We start from the raw sequence: 25,179 nt of genomic DNA on the forward strand, positions 1-25,179 counted from the left end.
CAGTCTAAAAAAAATACTAGTTTTAAGAGCACTTAAAATTCTAAGGAGAGAGTTAAGCTTCCCCAAAAGAAGAATTACCAGAGCAGGACCAGGGCTCTGCAGAGAATCTCAGGAACAAAGCAGTGCCTCTGCCGCAGACAGATCAAGAATGAAGACAAGAGGAAAGATTCCACCATAACTTTAATTCAATTTGGGCATAGTGTACAAGCACACACACACACACACACACACACACACACACACACGCCATTTCAAATGTACAAAAAGGATCAGTAGAATGTTAAGACCTTGGCACTGTGGTGTCAAGGTGATGTGGGGGTGATTCTCAAAGCAGGTATCACCAGAGATATCCTCTCAACTCCCACATTCCCCAAGGAAAGGGCTCCTTTATTTTCTGAGGTTTTTGTTCATTTCTGTTGGTTTTCATTTGGTTGTCTTGTCTCCTTGTATGCCTTATTCTTTTTTAATGTGTGTCAGCAGTTGAATTTGCAAAATTATTTGTGAAAATATTTTCAAGAGTGGATTGATGGTATCTTTCTTCAGAGTGGATTTGTTTGTTTCTGTCAGGTATTTGGGAACACTAGAAATCTGTGATCACCTCAATCAAATTTCGGGGCTTAAAAAGATTTGGAGTTGAACTATGGCACTTACAAATGCTTCTTTTCTTCTGATTTGCCTGATTTCTATGGTGCCACCCTCTGGGGTTCCATCCCAAAGAAAGGGAACTTTGTTAAGGGTCTTGAAGAGTGGGTGTCATACTTTAAAACATGCTCCCCATTTCCACAAGGCTGTTACTGAAGCTTAATGGCCTCACAGTGGCCTTGTCCAGAAACTGTAAATGCCCCAGCTGAAACACAGCCTTAAGGACCAGGCTGACTCCTCTGAGCCCCTGCTTTTCCCAGAATCATGACCCTATGATTTCTCATTGTCTTACTCTCGCTCTAAGTCTTTACATAGATGTTTTACATATTTTGTTCAGTTTTTCCAGTGTACATTTGCAGGAAGATTAGCCCAAATTAACTTGTTGCTTCTTACTGGAAGCAGAAGAGAAAAAGTGATCTCTACTATATTATTCTTAGAACTCCATTGGGATGGACCAATTGTCAGGGCTATTCTCCAGTTGCTCAGGAGGACAGGTTTTTCGCTTGTCTGCTTAGGTACTTTAGAATAAGAGAATACTGACAATTCCTTCTGAGTTCCTATAGGTTTCAGAACAGATGCATCATGGACAGATCCAATGAGACCTCACCGGTGATGGGCTTCATTCTCCTGGGCCTGTCAGCCCACCCCAAGCTGGAGAAAACATTCTTTGTGCTCATCCTGCTCATGTACCTGGTGATTCTGTTGGGCAATGGTGTCCTCATCTTGGTGACCATCCTTGACTCCCACCTGCACACACCCATGTACTTCTTCCTGGGGAACCTCTCCTTCCTGGACATCTGCTACACGACCTCCTCCGTCCCCCTCATTCTTGACAGCTTCCTCACCCCCAGGAAGACCATCTCCTTCTCAGCGTGTGCTGTGCAGATGTTTCTCTCCTTTGCCATGGGAGCCACAGAGTGTGTTCTCCTGAGCATGATGGCCTTTGATCGCTATGTGGCCATCTGCAACCCCCTTAGGTACCCTGTGGTCATGAGCAAGGCTGTCTATGTGCCCATGGCTGCAGGCTCCTGGGCAGCTGGTGTCACCAACTCAGTAGTACAGACATCCTTAGCAATGCGACTGCCTTTCTGTGGGGACAATGTCATCAACCACTTCACCTGTGAGATCCTGGCTGTCCTGAAGTTGGCCTGTGCTGACATCTCCATCAATGTGATCAGCATGGTGGTGGCCAACGTGATCTTCTTGGGAGTCCCAGTCCTGTTCATCTCTTTCTCCTATGTCTTCATCCTTGCCACCATCCTGAGGATCCCCTCTGCTGAGGGGAGGAAAAAGGCCTTCTCCACCTGCTCTGCCCACCTCACAGTGGTGATTGTCTTCTACGGGACCATCCTCTTCATGTATGGGAAGCCCAAGTCCAAGGACCCCCTGGGGGCCGACAAGCAGGACCTGGCAGACAAGCTCATCTCATTGTTTTATGGGGTGGTGACCCCCATGCTGAACCCCATCATCTACAGCTTGAGGAACAAGGACGTGAAGACTGCTGTGAAGAACATGGTAGCTCAAAAACACCTAACTGAGTGACTATTATCAAATCTAACACTGACAGAATGTATGACCTCCAAACTCCTCATTGTGCTTATGGAAAAATGACAACCCAAAGTAGAGAGGGACTTTTCCAAGGTCTATGTCATGGATCATGGGACCAGGACTAAAAAAAATTAAATTTTTTCCCTATGGTTTCATAAGCCATGGAAGCTTGTAACAACATTTTTGGAGATACTGACTAGTTGTTGACTTTGTACTCAAGTTCAGTGACATCGTACCATAACTATTTCGTGTTTGCAAAATCTTTGGTCCACTGCCATCAGAGCTGGTTCATATCTGTGAAGAGTTATTGGTATGTGCAAAATTAAGAGGCAGATATAAAACCTGGTTTTGGTGACATTGGGTTCTTTCTGTTCACTATTTGCCCCCTCTGCACAACTGTACATGCTTTTGCATTATCCTAGATGCCTGTGTTTGGTAAGAAAAGTACGAAAAATATCATCCATGTCAACACAATGTGTGCTATTGGCCAATAGTACCATGACAGGAATTCTCGAGTCATAACACCAAGAACAGAGGGGTCTTACCTTGAATTGTGGGACTTATCTGTCAGGAAACACAAAGAAATGTTTGCACCCTTCTCTCCCCACACCAGCTTCAACAGTTCAGTAAGAAACACAGACCCCCATGTCTGGGGCAGGGGCAGCAGCTCTCAATCTTTTCTACCCACACCACTCACAGCATAATAACTGTCAACATTCCCATAGGTATGCCCAGACTATAAAGAAATTTTTAAAAATATTTTGGAGAAAGAAAAGGGCTATAATAATCTTCAGTTCCACAGCTGTCATTGGTCATTAGTCAGACCTGCTCCCAATTGGTTCAGGAACAGTATCAAAGGCTGTGAGTCTGTCAGCATAAGAGATTGGATGCTGCAACAGGCAGGAGATCTTCAGTAGCACAAAAGAGAAACTTGACTCAAATTCATTTAAAAATAATTTTGATTTATTTAAAAGTAGGGCCAGTTTCAGGCCTAGTTAATCAGGCCCCAGTCCCTTTGCTCTGAAATTTTCTTTACTGCTCACTCTTCCGCATAGCAGATTTGTTCTCAGAATGACTCTTCTCTGCGTTATTGGATTGCTTCTGCAAGCTGTGGGGCTGCAGTATCCTGACTCACATATGGGGTAGAAGCCATTGGTTCCCTCAGTTAGAGAACAAGTGTCCTGAGGTTCACTGTTATTGGTCTGAGGCAAACCACAAACCAAGCACAGTGGCAGGTGGGATAAGATTATGAAAACTGATTGACTACAGGATCCTCTTCCCAACCTGAAGACAGTATCCATCTCACCTAAACCTTATGGCTGCTATTATACAAAAGAAAATCTCGAGTTGTTAAGAACAAGGTATACAGCAATGGATCCTGGGTGGGAAACCCACAAATGTCCATCATTTTCTGGGCCCTGGATAAGGCTTTCTGATTTGGGAAAATCACTAAGAAGTTAGGACGGACGTTCCTTGCTGATGGAGACTAAAGATTCCCATCAACCTGGTCATTTGGGGGCTTGTGTCTCACTTAATTTGATTAAGGAAAAGAAATAAAAGGACATACCCCATACAATTGAATTTTTATCTTGAGATCAAGTGATCCCAATGTGATATGTCATCTGAACTCTGCAACAGAGATTGGCCTCTTTATGGTCTGTATTTTGAGGTACTTCTTACCTCTTCCTGGCTTTGTACTGTTATACTTCTTGCTACTTTCAAATTTCCTTTACCCCATTTCCTCACTGATCTATTTTTAATATGGAGGCCTCTGTATTTGGGGGTTATCTTAAATCCTTTGTGGGATGATATTAGGCATTCAATGAAACAAGCAAACAAAGCAACAAACAAGCAAATAATAATTTTTAAAAACCCACAAATGAACTAATGAGTCAATATGGCAGTGGGCTAAAAGTTGGAGCTCCTTTCTCTGAGCCTCAGCTGCCCTCTCCTCTGCTAGAAGTAGTCTAGACTGGATGGTGGAGGTCCATTCAGGGCTGTTCTCTCAAGGCAGGGATTCTCACTCTGGTCCCACATATAGAGCTACCATTTGGATATTGTTTGAATGTGTCCCCCAAAGTCTGTGTTTGAAGCTTGGTCCCTATGTGGCCATATTGAGAGTTGGTGAAACTTTTAAGAGATGGGGCCTAGCAAATGTTAATTAAGTCATTAGAGGTATCACCCTTGCATGAGATTAGTTCTCTAAGGCTCCAATTAGCGTGGATTGTTATTTAAAAAAAAAAAAAAAAAAAAAAAAAAAAAAAAGGTCTGGTCCCTGAATCTCTTTGGTTTCCTATCTTACACTGATCTTTTCCACACACACTTCCATTATTGCAATGCCACCTGCCATGAGGCCCTCACCTGAAGCCAAACAAATAGAGTTGCTTAATGTTGGACTTTCAGTCTACAAAACTGTGATCTCAATATATCTCTTTTCTTTATAAATTACCCAACCTCAGGTATTTCATATAGCAATGGCAAATGGACTAAAACAACTGATATGAAATTGGGATAAAGAAATGAGGCCATGAAAAAGTTATCTTCCAGTATCACAATCCCTAGGGCATCCTATGCTGCTTGCACAACTCCAGGTCTCATGGATTTATTACATGTGTTATGTGACAGGTCCAAGAGACAGTGATTTTAATCACTTGCACATTTGTATTTGGATTTACCTGAATACAAACCCTGTGAGCAGATCTTAGTTCCTGTGTCATAGATACTCTCAAAGATATGTTTGTACTGTCCGGCAATTGGACTTCCAAGAATCTGCTCATGCCCAGATTCTAGATGGTTGCAGAGATTCCATTCATGTAGAATTTCTGATAAAATAGTCTGTAGATTTTCTAGAAGAAGAAGGGAAAGAGAAAGTCAAGCTCTACTGAATCTCTCTTTGTGCATGAGAATAGTGAGAGGAGATCTAGAATTTCCTTTCATAAAAATCTTTAAATGGGAATCTTGCTCTTAGAATTCATTAAACTGACCAAAATTCTACCCTCATCACCATTGAGAGGTGGGATGCAGGTTCTAGGAAGAAGAGGAAAGAGGTTGTAACCCCAGTGAGCAAGGAGAAACGGGGAGGGTCTGGGCTCTTTGTTGTTTCCGTGTATCTCTCATTCTCTTTGTCATTTCTTTGTTTTTACCTTCTTCTGATTCTCTATGTTAACATTATAGCTAAGAACAAGTCTTATTAATAGTTATTTTTCCAGCTTTATTGATATATAATTGACAAATATTGTATATATTTAGGGTATAAAACAAAATGTTATATACATAATTATGGTGAAATGATTACCAGAATCAAGCCAACATATCTACCATCTCATTAGAGTTATTGTTTGTGTATGTGATGAATACACTTAAGCTGTCATCTCTTAGCAAATTTCAAGCATGCAATTCAGTAGGATTAACTATAGTCACCATGCCGTATATCAGACCTACAGAACTTTTTTGTTCTTCTTAGCTAAAACTTTGTGACCTTTGACCTCTAACTTCCAAATCCTCCTTCTCTCTTGCAACATTCATTCTAATCACTGTTTGTATGAGATCAGTTTCTGTAGATTTCCAGAAGAAGTGAGATCATTCAGTATTTTTCTTTATGTGTCTGGCTTATTTCACTTAGCACAGAGTCTTATAGATTTATCCATATTGTCAAAAATGATAGGATTCTCTCCTTTTTAAGGTTAAATAGTATTTCATTGTGTATTATATACCATAATTTCTTTATTGATCTGTTGATAGACAATTAGGTTAATTCCATATCTTGGCTATTATGAATAATGCTACAATGAACACAGGAATGCACATGTCTCTTTCACATGCTCTTTTCATTTCTTTTCCTTTGGAAAAGGGGGGATTGAAGGATCACATGGTAAACTCTCTTTTAAATTTATTTGAGGTATATCCATACTGTTTTCCATAATGGTTGCACTAATTTAACATACCTACTAACTGTTAACAATAGGATAGAAATCAGGGTTATTATTATCCTTCATTTTCTCCAAGATATTTTTTTAATTTTCTTATACTCTGGGCATATATTGTTTAGGCTCAAACAGCCTCAAATCTATTAAGACCTCTGTTCTTGAATTCTATGTGATTCCTCTAATCAATCCAAGTATATTCTTAGGGAAAAAAATAAGAGAAAAAAATTTTACTTGATCTTGCTTGAGCAAGTCTTTGTTCTTATAGCTGAAAGAACAAAACAGATTGGGAGGAAAGTTCCTCCAAGAATCAGTGGCTCTCCATGATATTGGCATCAAAATAGGCATAATGACCAATGTAATATAATAGAAGACACAGAGAAAAACCCACCTACTTATAGTCATCTGGTATTTCACAAAGGTGCCAAGTGAATATGTTGGAGAAAAAATAGTCTTTTAAATAAATGGTGCTGTGAAAATTGGATATACATACATAGAAGAATGAATTTGGATCCCTATCTTTCACCCTACACACAAGTCAAATCAAAGTGGGTTAAAGACTTAGGAATTAACCAGAAACCATGCAATTGCTGGAAGAAAACATAGGGCCGGCACGCGATCATATAGGGGCAATAACCACCTTCCTCAACAAAACCCCTAAACTCAAGAAATAAAAATAAATAAAACCAAGAATCAATAAGTGAAATGCCTGGTGCATGCCTGTAATCCCAGCAGTGCTAGAGGCTAAGGGAGGAAGATTGTGAGTTCAAAGCCACCTCAGCAAAAGTGAGGTGCTAAGCAACTCAGTGAGACCCTGTCTCTAAATCAAATACAAAATAGGGCTGAAGATGTAGCGAAGTGGTTGAATGCCCCTGAGTTCAATCCACAGTATACCCCCCAAAAGTGAAATGCCATCAAATTAAAAACCTTCTGCACAGCAAAGGAATCAATTAAGAGAGAAAAGAGAGAATCAACAGAATGGAAGAAAAATCTTTGCCAGCTCTTCCTCTGAGGAGATTAATTCCAGAATAAAATTTTTAATTTTTAATTCCAGAATTAAATTTTTTAATTCCGGAATTAAAAACTCAATGCAAAAAAATATACAGCCCAATCAATAAATGGGCAAAAGAACTAAACAGAAATTTCTCAAAAGAAGAAACACAAATAGCCAAGAAATGTATGAAAAGATTTCATTACACTACAGTCAGAATGGCAATTATCAAGAATACAAATAATAATAAGTGATAGTAAGGATGTGGGGGGAAAAGTACACTCTTTCCCCCCTATATTTAAAACCAGTTTGTAATTGAGGGAATATCTAAATCCTTAATTAAAAAACACAAATGAAGTGAAAGCTGTTCACACCTATATTTCAAATTTGGAAATGCATATTTGCAAGCAGCAATACAAAAGAATACATAATCTCTGAAAATTATGAAAAAATCCCTGCTACCAGTACATTTCTAAATACAAAACTGACTGCCATATTTGTTACTTCTGTGTAGTGGGAGAAGTTCATTTCCAAAACAGACAAAATTCAGTCTGTAGTCTTTAGGTATGAATGGTATGAATGACAGTCTATTTATTTGTTTGTTTGTTTGTTTGTTTATCCTTTGGGATCTTTAAGCATGCAAAAGCTTTGAACAGGAGGGTCTACAAAGGAACTAAGGTTGTTTTATGGAATCCAGTTAAGCCAGAGCTGGGGATGCCTCTGGGTCATTCACATCAGGGGCAGAAGTGCTTGACTTCTCAGTCCTGCTGCCACCATTTGGAAGTCCACCAAACCCAGGTCCACTTCATCCTCCCTTGTCACCAAGTCCTGATTGGCCTAGGTCTCCAGAATTGATCTCTAGCTGAGACATTATGTCACATGCTGGCTTCCTGAAATGATGGTCCATAACCAAATCTCCAGCATGAGCCTCTTTACACTTTGATTTATGGAGAACAAATCCCTTCTTCCATTGCCTGTTGGCACCTTCACTTGGTTTACAAAATTAAATTCTACCTTTGCATCGTCTTTATTTTGAATAGGCTTCCTTTCATCCAAAGTCATCTCTTTTGGACCCTCTGCCTTAACCTCTTCAACGTTGTTTTCCTTGTTTTCAGTGTCTGCCCCTAGATGTTCTTCACCTTCAGATGTTTCCTCGGTTACATTTGATTGATCCAAGTCAGTTAATTCACCTTGGACAGTTCCCAGGGGTGAGATCTGCTACCTCTACTTTTATCCTCATGCTTCAGGTCACTATAATGTAAAAAAGAGGCTGTCATTTCCACTGTTCCTATCAAATTTACATTTGCCACCAAAATCAAATCACCCTGGGCTGGGGTTGTGGCTCAGAGATAGATCCCACACATAGCATAGTGTGAGGCCCTGGGTTCAATCCTCAGCACCACATAAAAATAAAATATTATGTCCATCTAAAGCTAAAAAATAAAATATTTAAAAAATCCATCTCCTTGACCTCAGATGGGTTGGTTGATAATCTTTCAACTGAAAATTCACCTCCTTCACCCTTTTCAAAAAGTGGCTTCTCAAATTTTCTTTCATAAGGTGGTCACCTTTCTGGTCTTCTATAAATTATCTGGTCTTCTATCCCCTCACCTTGAAATGTTGATTAGGTCTTCTTCCAACACTTCTTATTCCTGCTTTCTCAAGCGCCATGGCTGGCTGCATCTTCTCTTTCTTGTCAGCCACACCAACGTTGGGGGGCAGTGAGTTCTTGCATCTTTCTAGGATATATAAATATATATTAATTGTAGATGGACACAATACCTTTATTTTATTTATCTTTATGTGGTGCTGAGGGCCTCATGCCTACTAGGCAAGCGCTCTAATGCTGAGCTACAGTGCCTTTCTGGGACTCTTTACACAGCTGTTTGCCTGCCACATTGGAGATGGACTGGGCCATGGCCTAAGCTGTGCTCTTGGTCCCAGGTCCCCCAACGCCACCTTTATCGGCTTCTTTTTTTCTTATTCTCTACTGCCTTCAGCACCTGAATTGGGATTCGATTAGTCGTCAAATAACTGGTCGAATTTGTTGGTGACCATGCAGCTGAAGCCTTCCCGTAGGTCCTCAGGCATGACAGTGGCTTGGTGGCACGTTCTTCCACCGAGTGCAACAGGTCAAGCCCGACCCAGAGCACCTCCTTCAGCTCTTCCCACAAGACAGCCTGGCCAAGGTACACTCTTACGTTTTGGTGTGACTACAAATTAATACAGCCACTCTGGAAAGAACTATGGAGAGTCCTCACAAAACTAGGAATGGAATCACCATGTGACCCAGCAATCCCACTCCTTGGTATTTATCCAAAATATCTAAAATCAGCATACTATAACAATATAGTAAACACTTCAGTGTTTATAGCAGCAAAATTCACAATAGCCACAAATTATGGAAATAACCCAGATGCCAGTCAATAGACGAGTGGATCAAGAAAATGTGAGATAGATACACACACACACACACACACAATGGAGTTTTACTCAGCCACAAAGAAGAATGAAATAATGGCATTTGCCAGTAAATAGAAATGGAGAAAAATCATACTAAGTAAAATAAACTGACTCAGGAAAATCAAGAGTTAAATGTTTTCTCTCATATATGAAAGAAAGCTGGAGCAAAATAAGAGAGAGAAGGTAGTGGGGGAGGAGACGGGATATCAAAAAGATAGAGAGGAGATCAATGGAGTAGAAGGAGAGCAAAAGTGAAAGAGGAAGGAAAGAAAAAAGGAGGAAATATGGGATGGACTTAACAAAACCATGTATGTTCATATTTGAAGGTGCCAAAGGGAATTTCATCTATATGTATATATAGAAGAAAGGAAGTTTAGTAGAGTAGATAAGGGAGAATAGGGGGAGAGAGGAGGACAGGAAAGGGTGGGGTGGAAATTAAAATCAAATTCTTTGCATGTCTGATTTTGTCAAAATGAACCCAAATACTGTAAGGCTTTAATTTAAAAAAAAAAAAGAATCATGACTCTCAGCTAGTACTGGCTAGAGACTTCAGACCATCAGGATTCTCAGGGGACACCCTGGGAACCAGAGCTAATCCTGTTAGTTTCCCATTAAGACTAATGTTTGTCCCTTTAGGGGTTAAATATGGGATCCTGAGTATTGTGGAGAGCCCATTAACAGTCCAAATTGAATCATTATAACAGCTGTTTCAAACTCCCAGCGGAAACAAGAGAACTGTTCAAAGGGCGACTGGGAAGAGAGAGGGGAGGCAGGCTGCTCAGGTCAGCACAGATGGCTGGCTGATCCTGGCTGCCCTGTCCCTACAGGGTACTCTTGGTCCAGGCCTGGCAGCCATCCATCTGCCCTCCAGTTATGCAGCCAATACTATTTTCAACTGCTAAGCACTTAGCTAAGTCTCTCTTTCCCTCTCTGGACCTCAATTTCTTTGACTATAAAATAAAAGTGCGTAGCCATCCCACTTACCATACAATCCTGGGGAATGCCCAAATAGGAGGAATCCAAGGCTTGTATCCACAACCTATTGCACTTACATTAGGGGGTCTCCTGTGGGCCTTCTCTCCCATTCATGTCCTTCATGGTTCATGAGCAACCACCCCAAACTTCTAATGCCACTTTACAGGATGACTTCCAGGGAGCTTGGGAGGCCACTAAGAGGCTCTAGCTACCTGTTGCCTGCTGCAAGTCTGCCATCTGGTGGATGTTTTTAAAGATGTCCATTGAAAATTCTACAAGCTCCTCAGATGGGTGCTTCCCCAACTTGGAGGATCTATTAAAAACGCAGGTATGAATTCAATTAGTTTGTAGTGGAGTCCAAGATTCTACATCTCTGATAAGTACCCAGCTGATATCAATGCTGCTGTATAGAGGACCATGACACGGGAGCAGGGAAGAAACACCCGTGTGCAAATTCCCGCTGCGTGTCAAATCCCCAAGCGTGGCTGAGCCTGTCAAGATGTTCATGCAGCCTGGCAAGGGTCCTCAAGCCAAAATCCAAAAACTTGAATACTTTTAAAGTCTCTAGACCCCAGATTTCACTTAGTGTTTGGTCTGTGAGTATCCATTACTTTCTGGAAAGTTCATCAACACATTTTTAAATTTTTTTTCTTCTTTTTTTTATTATTGGTTGTTCAAAACATTACAAAGCTCTTGACATATCATATTTCATACATTTGATTCAAGTGGGTTATGAACTCCCATTTTTACCCCGTATACAGATTACAGAATCACATCGGTTACACATCCACGTTTTTACATCGTGCCATACTAGTGACTGTTGTATTCTGCTATCTTTCCTATCCTCTACTATCCCCCCTCCACTCCCCTCCCCTCCCATCTTCTCTCTCTACCCCATCTACTGTAATTCATTTCTCTCCCTTGTTTTTTTCCTTTTCCCCTCACTTCCTCTTATATGTAATTTTGTATAACAATGAGGATCTCCTTCCATTTCCATGCAATTTCCCTTCTCTCTCCCTTTCCCTCCCACCTCTCGTCCCTGTTTAATGTTAATCTTTTTCTCATGCTCTTCCTCCCTGCTCTGTTCTTAGTTGCTCTCCTTATATCAAAGAAGACATTTGGCATTTGTTTTTTAGGGATTGGCTAGCTTCACTTAGCATAATCTCCTCTAATGCTATCCATTTCCCTGCAAATGCCATGATTTTGTCATTTTTTAGTGCTGAGTAATACTCCATGGTGTATAAATGCCACATTTTTTTTTATCCATTCATCTATTGAAGGGCATCTAGGTTAGTTCCACAGTCTAGCTATTGTGAATTGTACTGCTATGAACATCGATGTAGCAGTATCCCTATAGTACGCTCTTTTAAGGTCTTCAGGGAAAGTCCGAGAAGGGGAATAGCTGGGTCAAATGGTGATTCCATTCCCAGCTTTCCCAGGAATCTCCATACTGCTTTCATCAACACATTTTTAAAAGATGTTATTTTGAATTTTATTCAGCACATGCAGTTTTTTTCTACACTCACCAGGAGGGTTGCTCAGGGAATCTAATTGTCCATATTGCCAGAAGAGAAATCCCTGACTAGTGTGGTTTGTATATTCCCAAAATCATGTTACCCAATAGCTCCCCCTGTTTAATCAATAAATCTCATTAATTCATGGGAATGGGCAGACCCTTCTTAGAATAAAGCACGTGTTCTTCTCTCAGAGTATCAAAATAGACAATGATCTTACATTCTAAGTTTTCTGAGATTAAAAAAAACAAAACAGTGTTTTTAAAAAGCCAGAATTTTCCTTCTGTAGATTAAGAGCAAAGTTTGGGTGTATCAGCAGAGAGCTTTACTAAAAGCCATAGGAGAGAGAATTCAGGATATGATAAGAAGGTTTCCCACCTCTTCAGGAGAAGTGGAGAGGTATTCTAACTAGAGAGTTGTTCAGAGTAGAAAGGAAAATCAGAGAAGATAGAGACAGAGTAGGACTCCCCTCGGTTGGAAGGAGACTAGCACCCTTACCTTCTTGATTTATAGCCCCAAACTAAAAGTTGTGAATGGGGTTGAGATAACTTCTGATAGAATTCCAGACAGGTTAAGGGAGAATTCATGATATACCTTTAAAAATCCCTAGACGTCGGACACACATTTGCATCCCTCTCTTGGGGCCCCTTCGCAGGTGAGGCCCAGCACAGGTGATTGGTTGGGTAAAGGATGCTAGCATAAACCACTAGAGCTCTTTAAGCTAGGTATTTAGTAAGCCAATCACAAGTGCATAATTTCAATCCCTTATTTACATCATTAAGAGGACAGGTCCAACCTTGTGATTTGACACGTTGGCTGGGAAGAGGAAGAGCTTCAGGTAGGGGTCTTGTCATTGGCTACTGCTAGGGGTAGAGGCAAGGGTCACTGAAGAAGGACTGCTGTGGTTGAAACTGTGAGAACAGAAACAGGTATTTTAACTCAGAATAAGTCACCGTCATTAGAGCTGACAGGGAGAAGCAAGTCACAGGACGTCCTCCAGACCTGATGTCTCCTTTCAGGTTGGCCTGATGTCCCCCTCCCCTCGTTTCCTTCTCCAAGGCCCTTTTCCTGGCTGCCTATGGGAGATCTGTCTTCCTGCCTCACCACAAAACAATTAAAAAAAAAAAAAAAACCATGGACTCTAAAAAGTGTTAAATTGGACTTTACCAACATTTAAAAGTTCAGCTTTCCAGAAAATGCCACCAAGAAAGTGGGGGCTGGGGATGTGTCTCAAGCGGTAGCGCGCTCGCCTGGAATGCCTGCTGCCCGGGTTCGATCCTCAGCACCACATACCAACAAAGATGTTATGTCCGCTGAGAACTAAAAAATAAATATTAAAAATTCTCTCTCTCTCTCTCTCCCCTCTCTCACTCTCTCTTTAAAAAGAAAGTGAATGAGCAAGCAACAGCAGGTTGGGAGACAATAGTAATGCATATATCTGATAAAGGACTTGTATTTGTAATATAAAAAGCACTCTTACAATGCAATGAGAAGACAAATTCACAAAATGTGGAAAATATTTGAACAGCTGCTTCACAAGTTTCCCAAAAGATTTGTGAATGACCAATAACAACAGGAAAATGTTCATCATTAGTTGTTACGGAAATTCAAATTAAAGTCACAATGAGATTCCACCACATGGTCGTTGCAATGTCTAATATTGAAGAGGTATAGCAACAAGAACAATTTATTGACAAATAAATTGTTGATAGGAATGTAAATTGATACAACCCTTTGGAAAACAGTTACTAATCTCTTATAAGGTTAAACACTTGCTTCCTTATGACTCAATGATTCCATTCCTGAATTGTTCTGTTTTCTTAGAGTCTGTGTTTGTCTGTTTGGTATCCATTACTTACCGGGCCAAACTAATAGCAAAGACACTCACATCTCCCCCATAATCTGAACCACCTCTTCATTGAACTCTCACATACCAAGCTAAGATTTCCCTGCCCTAAATCCTCCAGGGCTGGGGTATAGAGACCACCCCTATAATCCAAAGCCCACCAAAATTCAGAAAAGTCATCCTAAGCCATTTGCCTTTCCATAAAAGCCCTAATAAGAGCTCTAGCTTAGCTTTCCCCTTACTCCTGCCTCTGCCTCTTTACCAAACCTTAGTGCTTCCCTGTATGGCTCTGTATGGCGTCCCCTTTTCTTGAGAAATGGAATAAAATTTTTCTTTCAATGGCATTGGTCTCTATGTGTGGTCACCCAGTTATCTCCACAAATTAAAATACCTCAGGTATTTTGAGATGTGTTTGCCCAATGGAAATGAAAATACATGTCCTCACAAAGACTTGTGTACAAATTTATTCATAGGATCTTTATTCTTAAGAGCCACATACTGAAAATAGCTCAAATGTTCATCAATAAGTCAAGTTAAGTGCATTGTGACATATCCATACAATGGAACACCACCCATCACTACAACAAACTACCGGAAAATGATAGAACATGAGATTATTTCAAAATATACTAAGTGAAAAAAGTCAGACACAAAAGAGTACCTGCCAAAAGATTGGAATTCTAGAAAAGTCAGAATTAATACTGGAAGCATATCCGTGGTTGCCTGGGTTGATCTCAAACTTAGGGACTCAAGTGATCCTCCTTCCTCAGCCTCCCAAGTAGCTGGGAATACAAGTATACATCACCACACCCAGCTTCTCATTTGTCATCTGAATTATTACTGAATTGTTAGGTAAAATTTTTTTAAATAAAACTATTTAATTCTTTTAAAACTACTTTCTAAACCATGATGGTGAACACCTATAATCCCAGCTACCAAGGAGGCAAAGGTAGAAGTATCACAAGTTTGAGGTCAGCCTGGGCAACTCTCTCTCTCAAAATATAAAGGAAGGGGAGGTAACTCAGTGGTACAGCACCTGTGGGGTTAAATCTCCATTGTGGCAGGGGGTAGGGGCACCTACACCAAAAAACTACCATCTACCCTTTTCCCACCTTAATTCTCATCTAGAATAGTTCTAAAATGCAACCAAGTGCAAATAAATATTAAAAATGTTGTCAGTTTCAAAATAAGAATCACAAATACAGCAGAAAAAAATACATGCCAAATTTTGTAGAAAACGCAATTGTGGTGTTTCTAAAAATAAGCCAGGAAACTATTAGCATTAATATAAGTTTAGAAAAGTTAGGAGATAGAAAGAACTTTCCCCAGATCTGTTGTATTCCTATTCAGACATGACCAGTTGAGTCCAAAAAAAAAAAAAATTTTTTTAGAGTGTTATAGGAGTGCAAAGGAAGGCAAATGATAGGCTAGGGCCTTGGGGAAAAGAATCATAGTAAAAATGACCCCAAATTGCTAAGGTGGAAACTCTCAAACAAAGAACTTCTTAACTATATTCCCGGGAAGTACCCCCAAAGATTTGAATTCCGCTTTGTCTGCAGTAGGGCTGATAGGCTGTCTGTAGTTATTGAGTATTTTAAATCCCCCCAAACACTCTACTGAACTACATTAATTGCTAGTGAAGAATGAACAATACGAGGATCTTTTGAAGGTAACTATCAGATTCTTCCTACTAAATCTGAATTTATTGACAAATTAGCAATTTCTGAATCATTGGTATTTCAAAGTTTTGTAAACTCTATTATATCAGTGATACCAGAAAATGAACTCAAACTGTAAGAATTCAATTATGTATGTGGCATATCAAAATCAATAGCATAAAGAGGGAATCACTTTTTAATAAATAGTGGAACAGCAACAAATTTCAGTTGAATGAAGGTTTGCCTTTGATCCATATGTAATACCATATGCCAGCATTAACTTCAGATGGATTAAAGCTAAACATAAAACACCATCATGATTACGAAGGCTTAAAAAGGAAAGAATGATATATTTATGCCAGCTGTGGAATACAGAATGATTCTCTGTTTTGGAAAAGAAAGAGGATATGAAAATTAAAACAGATATGCTCAAGCATACATTATATGAAACTCTTAAATAGCACATTAAAATGATTTTAATAATAAGAATCAAATTTCTCCTCAGTGGAGGTGTGTCAGGTTCCATGAGTACTTGACTTTACTTACAAATATATCATTTATATATATGCACACATATATACATATATATGATGTGTTAAGACACGTGTAAATTTGTCATGTTGCAACTTTTTTACATACTAGACATCACTATCACATGTACAGGTGTGCTGTTGAATTGACTCACTTTTAAAGGAACCTTGGAATAAATCTTTCCACCCCTGGGCATTTTTTATCTTAGATGTGTCCTTGATTAGAATATTCAAGTCCATGCACATCACTCACGTAAAATTATGCAATGGAGTACACATGTGTGCTGTTCTCAATTAAGTGTTGGGTAAGGCTTGGAATCATGCACTCCATGCATATCCCCACTATGATGTCAGCACCAATTGCACAATAACAAGTGAACATGTAACTGGTTGTACAAAAACAATGTCCCATTATAAATAGAATCAGGATGAATCATGAGTTTTGATTGTTACTTCTCTGAGTTTATATCTATGATAAAGAATTTATATCATGTATCAAATCTTATTTGTGAAGCAATATTTTTCTGATTTTTAATAATTAACTAACATTGTAAATGAGTAAAGATTTTTCATTTTTCATTTTAATTTATTATATATAACAGCAGAATGCATTACAATTCATATTACAAATACAGAGCACAATTTTTCATATCTCTGGTTGTACACAAAGTAGAGTCACACCATTTGTGTCTTCATACATGTACTTAGGTTAATAATGTCCATCTCATTCCACCATCTTTCCTACCCTTATGCCTCCTCCCTTCCCCTCCCTCCCCTTTTCTCCTTTGCCCTATCTAGAGTTCATCAAATCCTCCAATGCCCCCCGCCAAGCACTATACAGATTTAATGCAATTCCAATCAAAATCCCAATGACACTCCCCCATAGAATTAGAAAAAGCAGTCATGAAATTCATCTGGAAAAATAAGAGACCCAGAATGACTAAAGCAATCCTTAGCAAGAAGAGTGAAGCAGGTAGCATCACTTATACCAGGCTTTAAACTATATACTACAGAGCAATAGTAACAAAAAAATAGCATGATATTGGCACCAAAATAGACTTGAAGACCAGTGGTACAGAATAGAGGACACAGAGACTAACCCAAATAATTACAGTTATCTTATATTAGACAAAGGTGTACAAAAACATACACTGGAGAAAAGATAGCCTTTTCAATAAATGGTTCTGGGAAAACTGGAAATCCATATGCAACAAAATGAAATTAAACCCCTATCTCTCACCATGCACAAAACTCAACTCAAAGTGGATCAAGGACCTAGGAATTAGACCAGAGACACTGAATAAAATTTTTTAAAGTAGAAATTATGGAGATCTCCAATAAATCCCTCATCACACGTATGTATAACCTCCCCTACTATCAGAGTCCCTCCCCCACTATCTGAGTGGTACATTTGTTACGACTGATGAATTACATTGACATATCATTAACACCCAAGGTCCATAGTTTACAGTAGGTTTCACTCTTGATGTTGTACATTCTGTGGGGTTTGACAAAAATATAATGATATAAAATATAATGTACCCACCATTGATAATGTAATAGTAATATAAAATATAATGTACCCACCATTGTACAATCGTACAGAATAGTTTCACTATTCTGAAAAATCCTCTTCACTGTGCCTATTTAGCCCTTCCTTTCCCAACCCATGGCAACCACTAATATTTTAACTCTATCTAGAATTTTCCTTTCCTATGAAAGTCATATATTTGGAATTTTACAATATATCACCTTTTCAGACTGGCTTCTTATACTTAGTAATGTGCAATTAAGTTTTCTCCATGTCTTTGCATGGCTTGATAGCTTATTTCTTTTTAAAACTAATAATATTCCATAGTCTAGTGTACAGTTTACTTATCCACTCACCTACAGATGGACTTCTTCTTTTGGCAATTATGAATTACACTGTGTCAACCTCTCTGCAGGTACAGGTTTTTCATGTGGACATAAGTTTTCATGAATACAACCTCAAAACAAAAATTTCGACTTCTTTTTCAAGGAAACATCAAAGAACTAGATTTGTCTGAGATTGAAAAGTGAGCTATTACAAAATATTCATCTGTATAAATCAGGATTTTCTCCACAACAGGCAACAAAAACAAAAACACAGAAACAAATTGGAAGCTAAAACGGTGATTGTCATTCATAATTTCAGATTTCACATGTTTGTGTTCATCAAAACCTCATTCATTGTCTTGGAATTCACCTTTGTGGTCTTTGAACCAAGTAATTGTTAAAAAATATAAATTTGTAAAGTAAATATAGCAATAAAGCACATTCATTTTTCCTGTTTTGTATAGGAAGATTTTGTAAGATTTTGTGAAGCTGGGCACGGTGGCTCATTCCTGTAATCCCAGCAGCTTGGGAGGATAAGACAGGAGGATTGCAAATTCAAAGACAGCCTCAGCAATTTAGCAAAGCCCTAAGCAACTTAGTGTCTTACTGTCTCAAAAAAAAAAAAAAGAGGTGCTGGGGATTTGGCTCTGTGGTTATGGGCTCCTGGGTTCAATCCCCAGGACAAAAGAAAAAAAAAGATTTGTGGAAAAAGAATCCCAATGCTGAGAAATAAAATAATTTTTTAAGTTTGAAAATTATTAAAATAAATAAGCAAATAGAGTAGAGAATAGGGCAATTTCATACTCACAGTCTCACATTTTTAAAGGGCTTATTAGAGGCTCCAGGATTTTATAGCATGCTGGGTTTTATAACATGTTATTGTTGGATGTCTTGGGTAGAGCTTTTCTTCCTCTTCTGAGAGTTAATTATAGGAGTCAATGGGATGTCAGATATGCCAATTCTGCTCCAAGGCACGAGGATACTTTGTTTTCCAAGGCAACATTCCCAGTTATTACACTAATAGTAAACATGACATACTAACAACTGGAAAACATTGTGTCTGTCTGGATAGTTGCTTCCAAGCAACAACTTCTAGAAGGTGCATCCAGATCTTCAAGGAACAGTCAACTGACTGTACATCTTCTTCCTGCTGATTAACTAAAAAAAAAAAAAAAAAAAAAAATTGTTGTTATTGTTATTTTGCTGGGCTTTTTGTATTTGGGGTTTGGTGCTGTTTGTTTAGATTGGCTAAGATTTCATCTCAGGTCAGTGACATCTAAGTTTGGTGGAGGTTGCTCCCAAACACACTTCCTAGCTTTGAGAGGACTATGTAGAGTCAAAGCCAGCCATTGCGACTGGGAAGAAGACAGGACATCTGGTCCTCAGTTGCCATCATCAATCTCTGATGACACCTGCATTCTCATCTGGTATCCAGTTGCACAGGCCGTGCAAATAACAGCTACAGGCTCTTCATTCTGATCTTGAGGCCTCTTCAGGATCTCAGCTCTCTTTAATTGTCCCTTGACACTCTTGAGGGACATAGAAAACATTCAACTACTTTTCCACAGGGAACAGGGGACAGGACATACATATTCTACTCCCACATCATGCTGAGAGCAGGGGAATTTTATAATCCCCTGCATTCAGTCTGTTACTTCCCTGAACTCCACATGGAAAGTGGGTCTCAGACTTTGTATTTCATATTCTCAAGACTTCCTGGGGGCTCTGTGTCCCACTCCCACTGCATTCTCCAGAAGCAACCCCTTCTTCTCCTCTAGTGCATCAGAGTAAATGACATTGCTGGGGACTGATGAGAGTGGGAGGGACACTGTGTGACTGATCACAGTATTCTTCCATGTCTGCTGTTTATATATATTGACCTTAATCTTAATCTTTCAGGCTGAGTTCTGAGTTCTGTATTTTTAAACATTTTTATTTTAAAACCACTGTGCCTGGAATTTCAAATGTTTATTTTCAAACCAAAATGCTAAGACTTGTTCTCTCTGTCTACTTCTTTTTTTAAGTTGTTGGTGAACTTTTATTTATTTATTTATATGCAGTGCTGAGAATCAAACCCAGTGCTTCACACATGCCAGGCAAGTGTTCTACCGCTGAGCCACAACCCCAGTCCTCTCTATTTTTTAATTCTAATGACCATGAATGTTTGGGCTGGGGTTGTGGCTCAGCAGTAGAGCATTCGCCTAGCATGTGTGAGGCCCTGAGTTCCATCCTCAGCACCACATAAAAATATACAAATTGGGGCTGGGGATGTGGCTGAGGCGGTAGCTCTCTCACCTGGCATGCGCGGGGCACTGGGATCAATCCTCAGCACCACACATAAGTAAAAATAAAGATGAGGTGTCCACTAAAAACTAAATATATATATATATATATATATATATATATATATATATAAAACTAAATATATATATATTAAAAAACTCTCTCTTTAAAAAAATAAACAAATAAAATAAAGGTTTTGTGTCCAACTATAACTAAAAAAATAAATAATTTTTTTAAAAAAGAGGAAGAATCATATAAATATTGGGGAGAAATGGTTTCTAGGCAGAAGAAACTCCAAATCTAAGTGTTCTGAGGCAAGAGATTATGTGGAGCAATTGAGCAAAGGCACAGAGTAGATTGGTTGGAGCTGATGAATGATTGAATCAGAGATGGTAAGCAGTGAGGTCAGAGGTTAGAGAAGGAAGCTAGAGTACAAGATCCTGTTGTAATGAATTTCACTTTTCTTTGAGTAAGATGGGAAGGCTTTGGAGAGTTCTGAAGAGAAGACCAACATAAACTATTCCTTTAAATGATCACTATATTTGCTTTATTGAAAATAGATTGTTGGGGGAAAGGATGAAAGGCGATTAATCCATCAGGAAACTATTGCAACATTCCAGGCAAGACACAATGAATTAGGGTGCTAGCAATGGAGGTGAATGAAAGTGACCTCCATTATTTCCTTATCTGTATTATTATTATTTTTATATGTAATAAGTCATTCTTCTTGGGCTAATTCAAGGTTTTTTTCTTTAGTTTCCAACAGTTTGACTACAATGTGTCTAGATTGAAGTTTTTTTGAATTTGTCCCTTGGGTACAATAAGCTTTTAGGGTCTGAAAATTGATGTTTTCACCAAACTTGAAAAATTTTCAGCTATTAATCTTTCAATTTTTTTCTATCTTATTCATTCTCCTCTCCCTCTGAGACTCCAATTATGCATACTTAAAACTTCTTAATATTGTCCCACAGTCATGAAAGACATTTTCTTCCAATCTCGCTCCCCATTTTCTAGATTGAACCATTTTTGCTAATTTAGCTTTAAATTATCCTGTATTTTGCTATTTCCATTATAATGGGTATTTAATTCACTTATTGTCCTTTATTAATAGAATTAGAATTTTCATTTGGTTCTATTTCTATTCTGTCCATTTTTTCTACTGCAGTGACAGCCATGCTAAAGGGTTGGAACCAAGTTTTTTATATAAGAAGCATGTCCTAGGCCCAGCAAAGAGTAAAACTTTATTAGTCATGTGAAGAAATTGTAAAATATAGCCAATTACCAAGATTAAAAGATTTTAAACGTCATTGGAAATCATTGCCAAGATTAACCAGATGTTGGAAGCAGTTTAAAGCACTTCTCATACATATATTTAATCATGTAAAGGAAAATATGGTCACATTGAAGAAACAAATGAGTGATCTCAGCAGATCCACAAGTAACTAAGCTACATGCCAAAAAAAAAAAAAAACAACTAACATTCTTTAGAGAAATAGACACTCACATACACACACAAAAAAAAATTCACACTCAAACTATAAAATTTACACTGTATGTCATGCAATCAAAATTTGTAAAGAGCAGGAAAATACCCTAACCCTAACATAACCAGGAGAAAAGTCTAGCAATATAAACAGATATGGAAATGATAGGATTATCTGACAAGGACACGAAAATAACTATCGTAAATATTATAAGTAAGTTGAACAATGTAAAAGAAAGCATGAACATAATGGGGAGGGGTATGAAGATATAAAAAGATACAAAGAGAACTTCTATAGATGAAAACTGTAGTGCCTGAAATTAAAATATAGTGTACAAAATTAATATCATATGAGATACTACAGAGAAAAGAACAGTGAACTGGAAAACATAGCAACAGAAACTATCCACACTGAAAGACAAGGGGAAAAAAAGGCTGGGGGTGGGGGAAATAAACAAATCAGGCATGGTGGAAAGTGCCTATAATCCCAGTGACTCTGGAGGCTAAAGCAGAAAGATCACAAGTTTGAGGCCAGCCTCAGCAACTTAGTGAGGCCCTGTCTCAAAATAAAAAGGACTGAGGATGTGGTTTAATGGTAAAGTAACCCTGGGTTCAATTCCTATTACAGAGAGAGACAGAGAGAGAGAGAGACTGAGACTGAGACTCTGACTCAGTGACCAATGTAACTATGTTTAACCAAAATCCCAGAAGAAGAGATCAGGGTAGGCAGAAAAAAAATTAATGGAATTAATAGCCAAAAGTTTTCAAACTCACTGGGAATACAAACCCACAAGTCCCAGATCTCAACATAACTGAAATAGGGTGAACAAAATGAGAACCACACCAAAGTACATTGTAATCAAATTGCTAAACACTAGTGGTTTAGAATCAACATACCTTTTTCATACTTTTTATTGGTTCATTACAATTACACATAATAGTGAGGTTTGTTGCTATATATTTGTACATACACACAACATAACAATACAGTTGGTCAATATCATTCCCCAGTATCTCTCCTAAAAACAACAAATTTTAAAGCAGACAGAGGAGAGAGAACAGGTATATTATCCAGAAGATTGAAGATAAGAATGACAAAACTTTTTTTTTTAATTTTTTTAATTGTTGGTTGTTCAAAACATTACATAGTTCTTAATATATCATATTTCACAGTTTGATTCAAGTGGGTTATGAACTCCCAATTTTACCCCGTATACAGATTGCTGTATCACATCAGTTACCCTTCCATTGATTTACATATTGCCGTTCTAGTGACTGAGGTATTCTGCTGTCTATCCTATTCTCTACTATCCCCCCTCCCCTCCCCTCCCCTCCCCTTATCTCTCTCTACCCCCTCTACTGTAAATCATTTCTTCCACTTGTATTATCTTGTCTTACCCCTCCTTTCCTCTTATATGTAATTTTGTATAACCCTGAGGATCACCTTCTATTTCCATGCGATTTCCCTTCTTACTCCCTTTCCCTCCCACCTCTCATCCCTATTTAATGTTAATCTTCTTCTCAAGCTCTTCGTCCCTACACTGTTCTTGGTTACTCCCCTTAAATCAAAGGAGTCATTTGGCATGCCGCAGTCTGGCTGGGCACAATTCAGGAGCCACTTGTCAAAAGAAACTAACTTTATTTTTAGAACACACACACCAAGCAAAACAGCTCCTCAGGAAAAACCCTCAGAGCCCAACTGCCACCACCAGCTTCCACAAGCCTCTCCCCCCACACCAACCACCACCTCCCACAATCCTCCTGCTCTTGAGGCCGATTGGCTAGGTCGCATGGGCGGAGCCAAAGAAGTCCCCCAATGAGCAGTTCCGTAGTCTGAAGGGCAGAGAAACAGCCCAATGAACATGACCGCAGAGGAGCCAATCAGCTAGATGTTGCTGGGGCCACTGTGAGCCAATCATCAGCCGGCAGCTGGAAGTTTGCTGGCAGCTGGAAGTTTGTTGGGGCCCCTTTGGCTGTGGCTCTCAACACTCCCACCTCTCATCCCTATTTAATGTTAATCTTCTTCTCAAGCTCTTCGTCCCTACACTGTTCTTGGTTACTCCCCTTAAAACAAAGGAGTCATTTGGCATTTGTTTTTTAAAGATTGGCTAGCTTCACTTAGCATAATCTGCTCTAATGCCATCCATTTCCCTCCAAATTCTATGATTTTGTCATTTTTTAATGCAGAGTAATACTCCATTGTGTATAAATGCCACATTTTTTTTATCCATTCATCTATTGAAGGGCATCTAGGTTGGTTCCACAATCTTGCTATTGTGAATTGTGCTGCTATGAACATCGATGTAGCAGTGTCCCTGTAGCATGCTCTTATTAGGTCTTTAGGGAATAGACCGAGAAGGGGAATAGCTGGGTCAAATGGTGGATCCATTCCCAGCTTTCCAAGAAATCTCCATACTGCTTTCCAAATTGGCTGCACCAATTTGCAGTCCCACCAACAATGAACAACTGTACCCTTTTCCCCGAATCCTCTCCAGCACTTGTTGTTGTTGGACTTCATAATGGCTGCCAATCTTACTGGAGTAAGATGGTATCTTAGGGTGGTTTTGATTTGCATTTCTCTGACTGCTAGCGTTGGTGAGCATTTTTTCATGTACTTATTGATTGATTGTATGTCCTCCTCTGAGAAGTGTCTGTTCAGGTCCTTGGCCCATTTGTTGACTGGGTTATTTGTTATCTTATTGTCTAATTTTTTGAGTTCTTTGTATACTCTGGATATTAGGGCTCTATCTGAAGTGTGTGGAGTAAAGATTTGTTCCCAGGATGTAGGCTCCCTGTTTATCTCTCTTATTGTTTCTTTTGCTGAGAAAACAACTTTTTAGTTTGAGTAAGTCCCATTTGTTGATTCTAGTTGTTAACTCTTGCGCTATGGGTGTCCTATTGAGGAATTTGGAGCCTGACCTCACAGTATGTAGATCATAGCCAACTTTTTCTTCTGTCAGACGCTGTGTCTCTGATTTAATATCAAGCTCCTTGATCCATTTTGAGTTAACTTTTGTGCATGGCGAGAGAAAGGGATTCAGATTCAATTTGATGCAAATGGATTTCCAGTTTTCCCAGCACCATTTGTTGAAGATGCTATCCTTCCTCCATTGCATGCTTTTAGCCCCTTTATCAAAGATAAGATAGTTGTAATTTTGTGGATTGGTTTCTGTGTCCTCTATTCTGTACCATTGGTCCACCCGCCTGTTTTGGTACCAGTACCATGCTGTTTTTGTTACTATTGCTCTGTAGTATAGTTTGAAGTCTGGTATCGCTATACCGCCTGATTCACACTTCCTGCTTAGCATTGTTTTTGCTATTCTGGGTCTTTTATTATTCCATATGAATTTCATGATTGTTTTATCTATTTCTACAAGAAATGCTGTTGGGATTTTGATTGGCATTGCATTGAATTTATAGAGGACTTTTGGTAATATCACCATTTTGATGATGTTAGTTCTGCCTA

The 25,179-nt window shown here is 38.9% G+C and overlaps 1 protein-coding gene and 1 pseudogene across 1 annotated transcript; one reads left to right on the forward strand and one right to left on the reverse strand.

The window, feature by feature from the left end:
- Nucleotides 1-1,224: 1,224 nt before the first annotated feature.
- LOC144254578 (olfactory receptor 13C7-like) lies at nt 1,225-2,184 on the forward strand. The gene has a single exon (XM_077797917.1). The coding sequence runs from the start codon at nt 1,225-1,227 to the stop codon at nt 2,182-2,184; it is 960 nt and encodes a 319-aa protein (XP_077654043.1).
- A 5,617-nt stretch (nt 2,185-7,801) lies between these two features.
- On the reverse strand, nt 7,802-9,195 carry LOC113175914 (SERPINE1 mRNA-binding protein 1-like; annotated as a pseudogene).
- Between the last annotated feature and the right edge of the window lie 15,984 nt (nt 9,196-25,179).

This window comes from Urocitellus parryii, chromosome 4 (genome assembly GCF_045843805.1).
Source record: "Urocitellus parryii isolate mUroPar1 chromosome 4, mUroPar1.hap1, whole genome shotgun sequence".
NCBI lineage: Eukaryota > Metazoa > Chordata > Mammalia > Rodentia > Sciuridae > Urocitellus > Urocitellus parryii.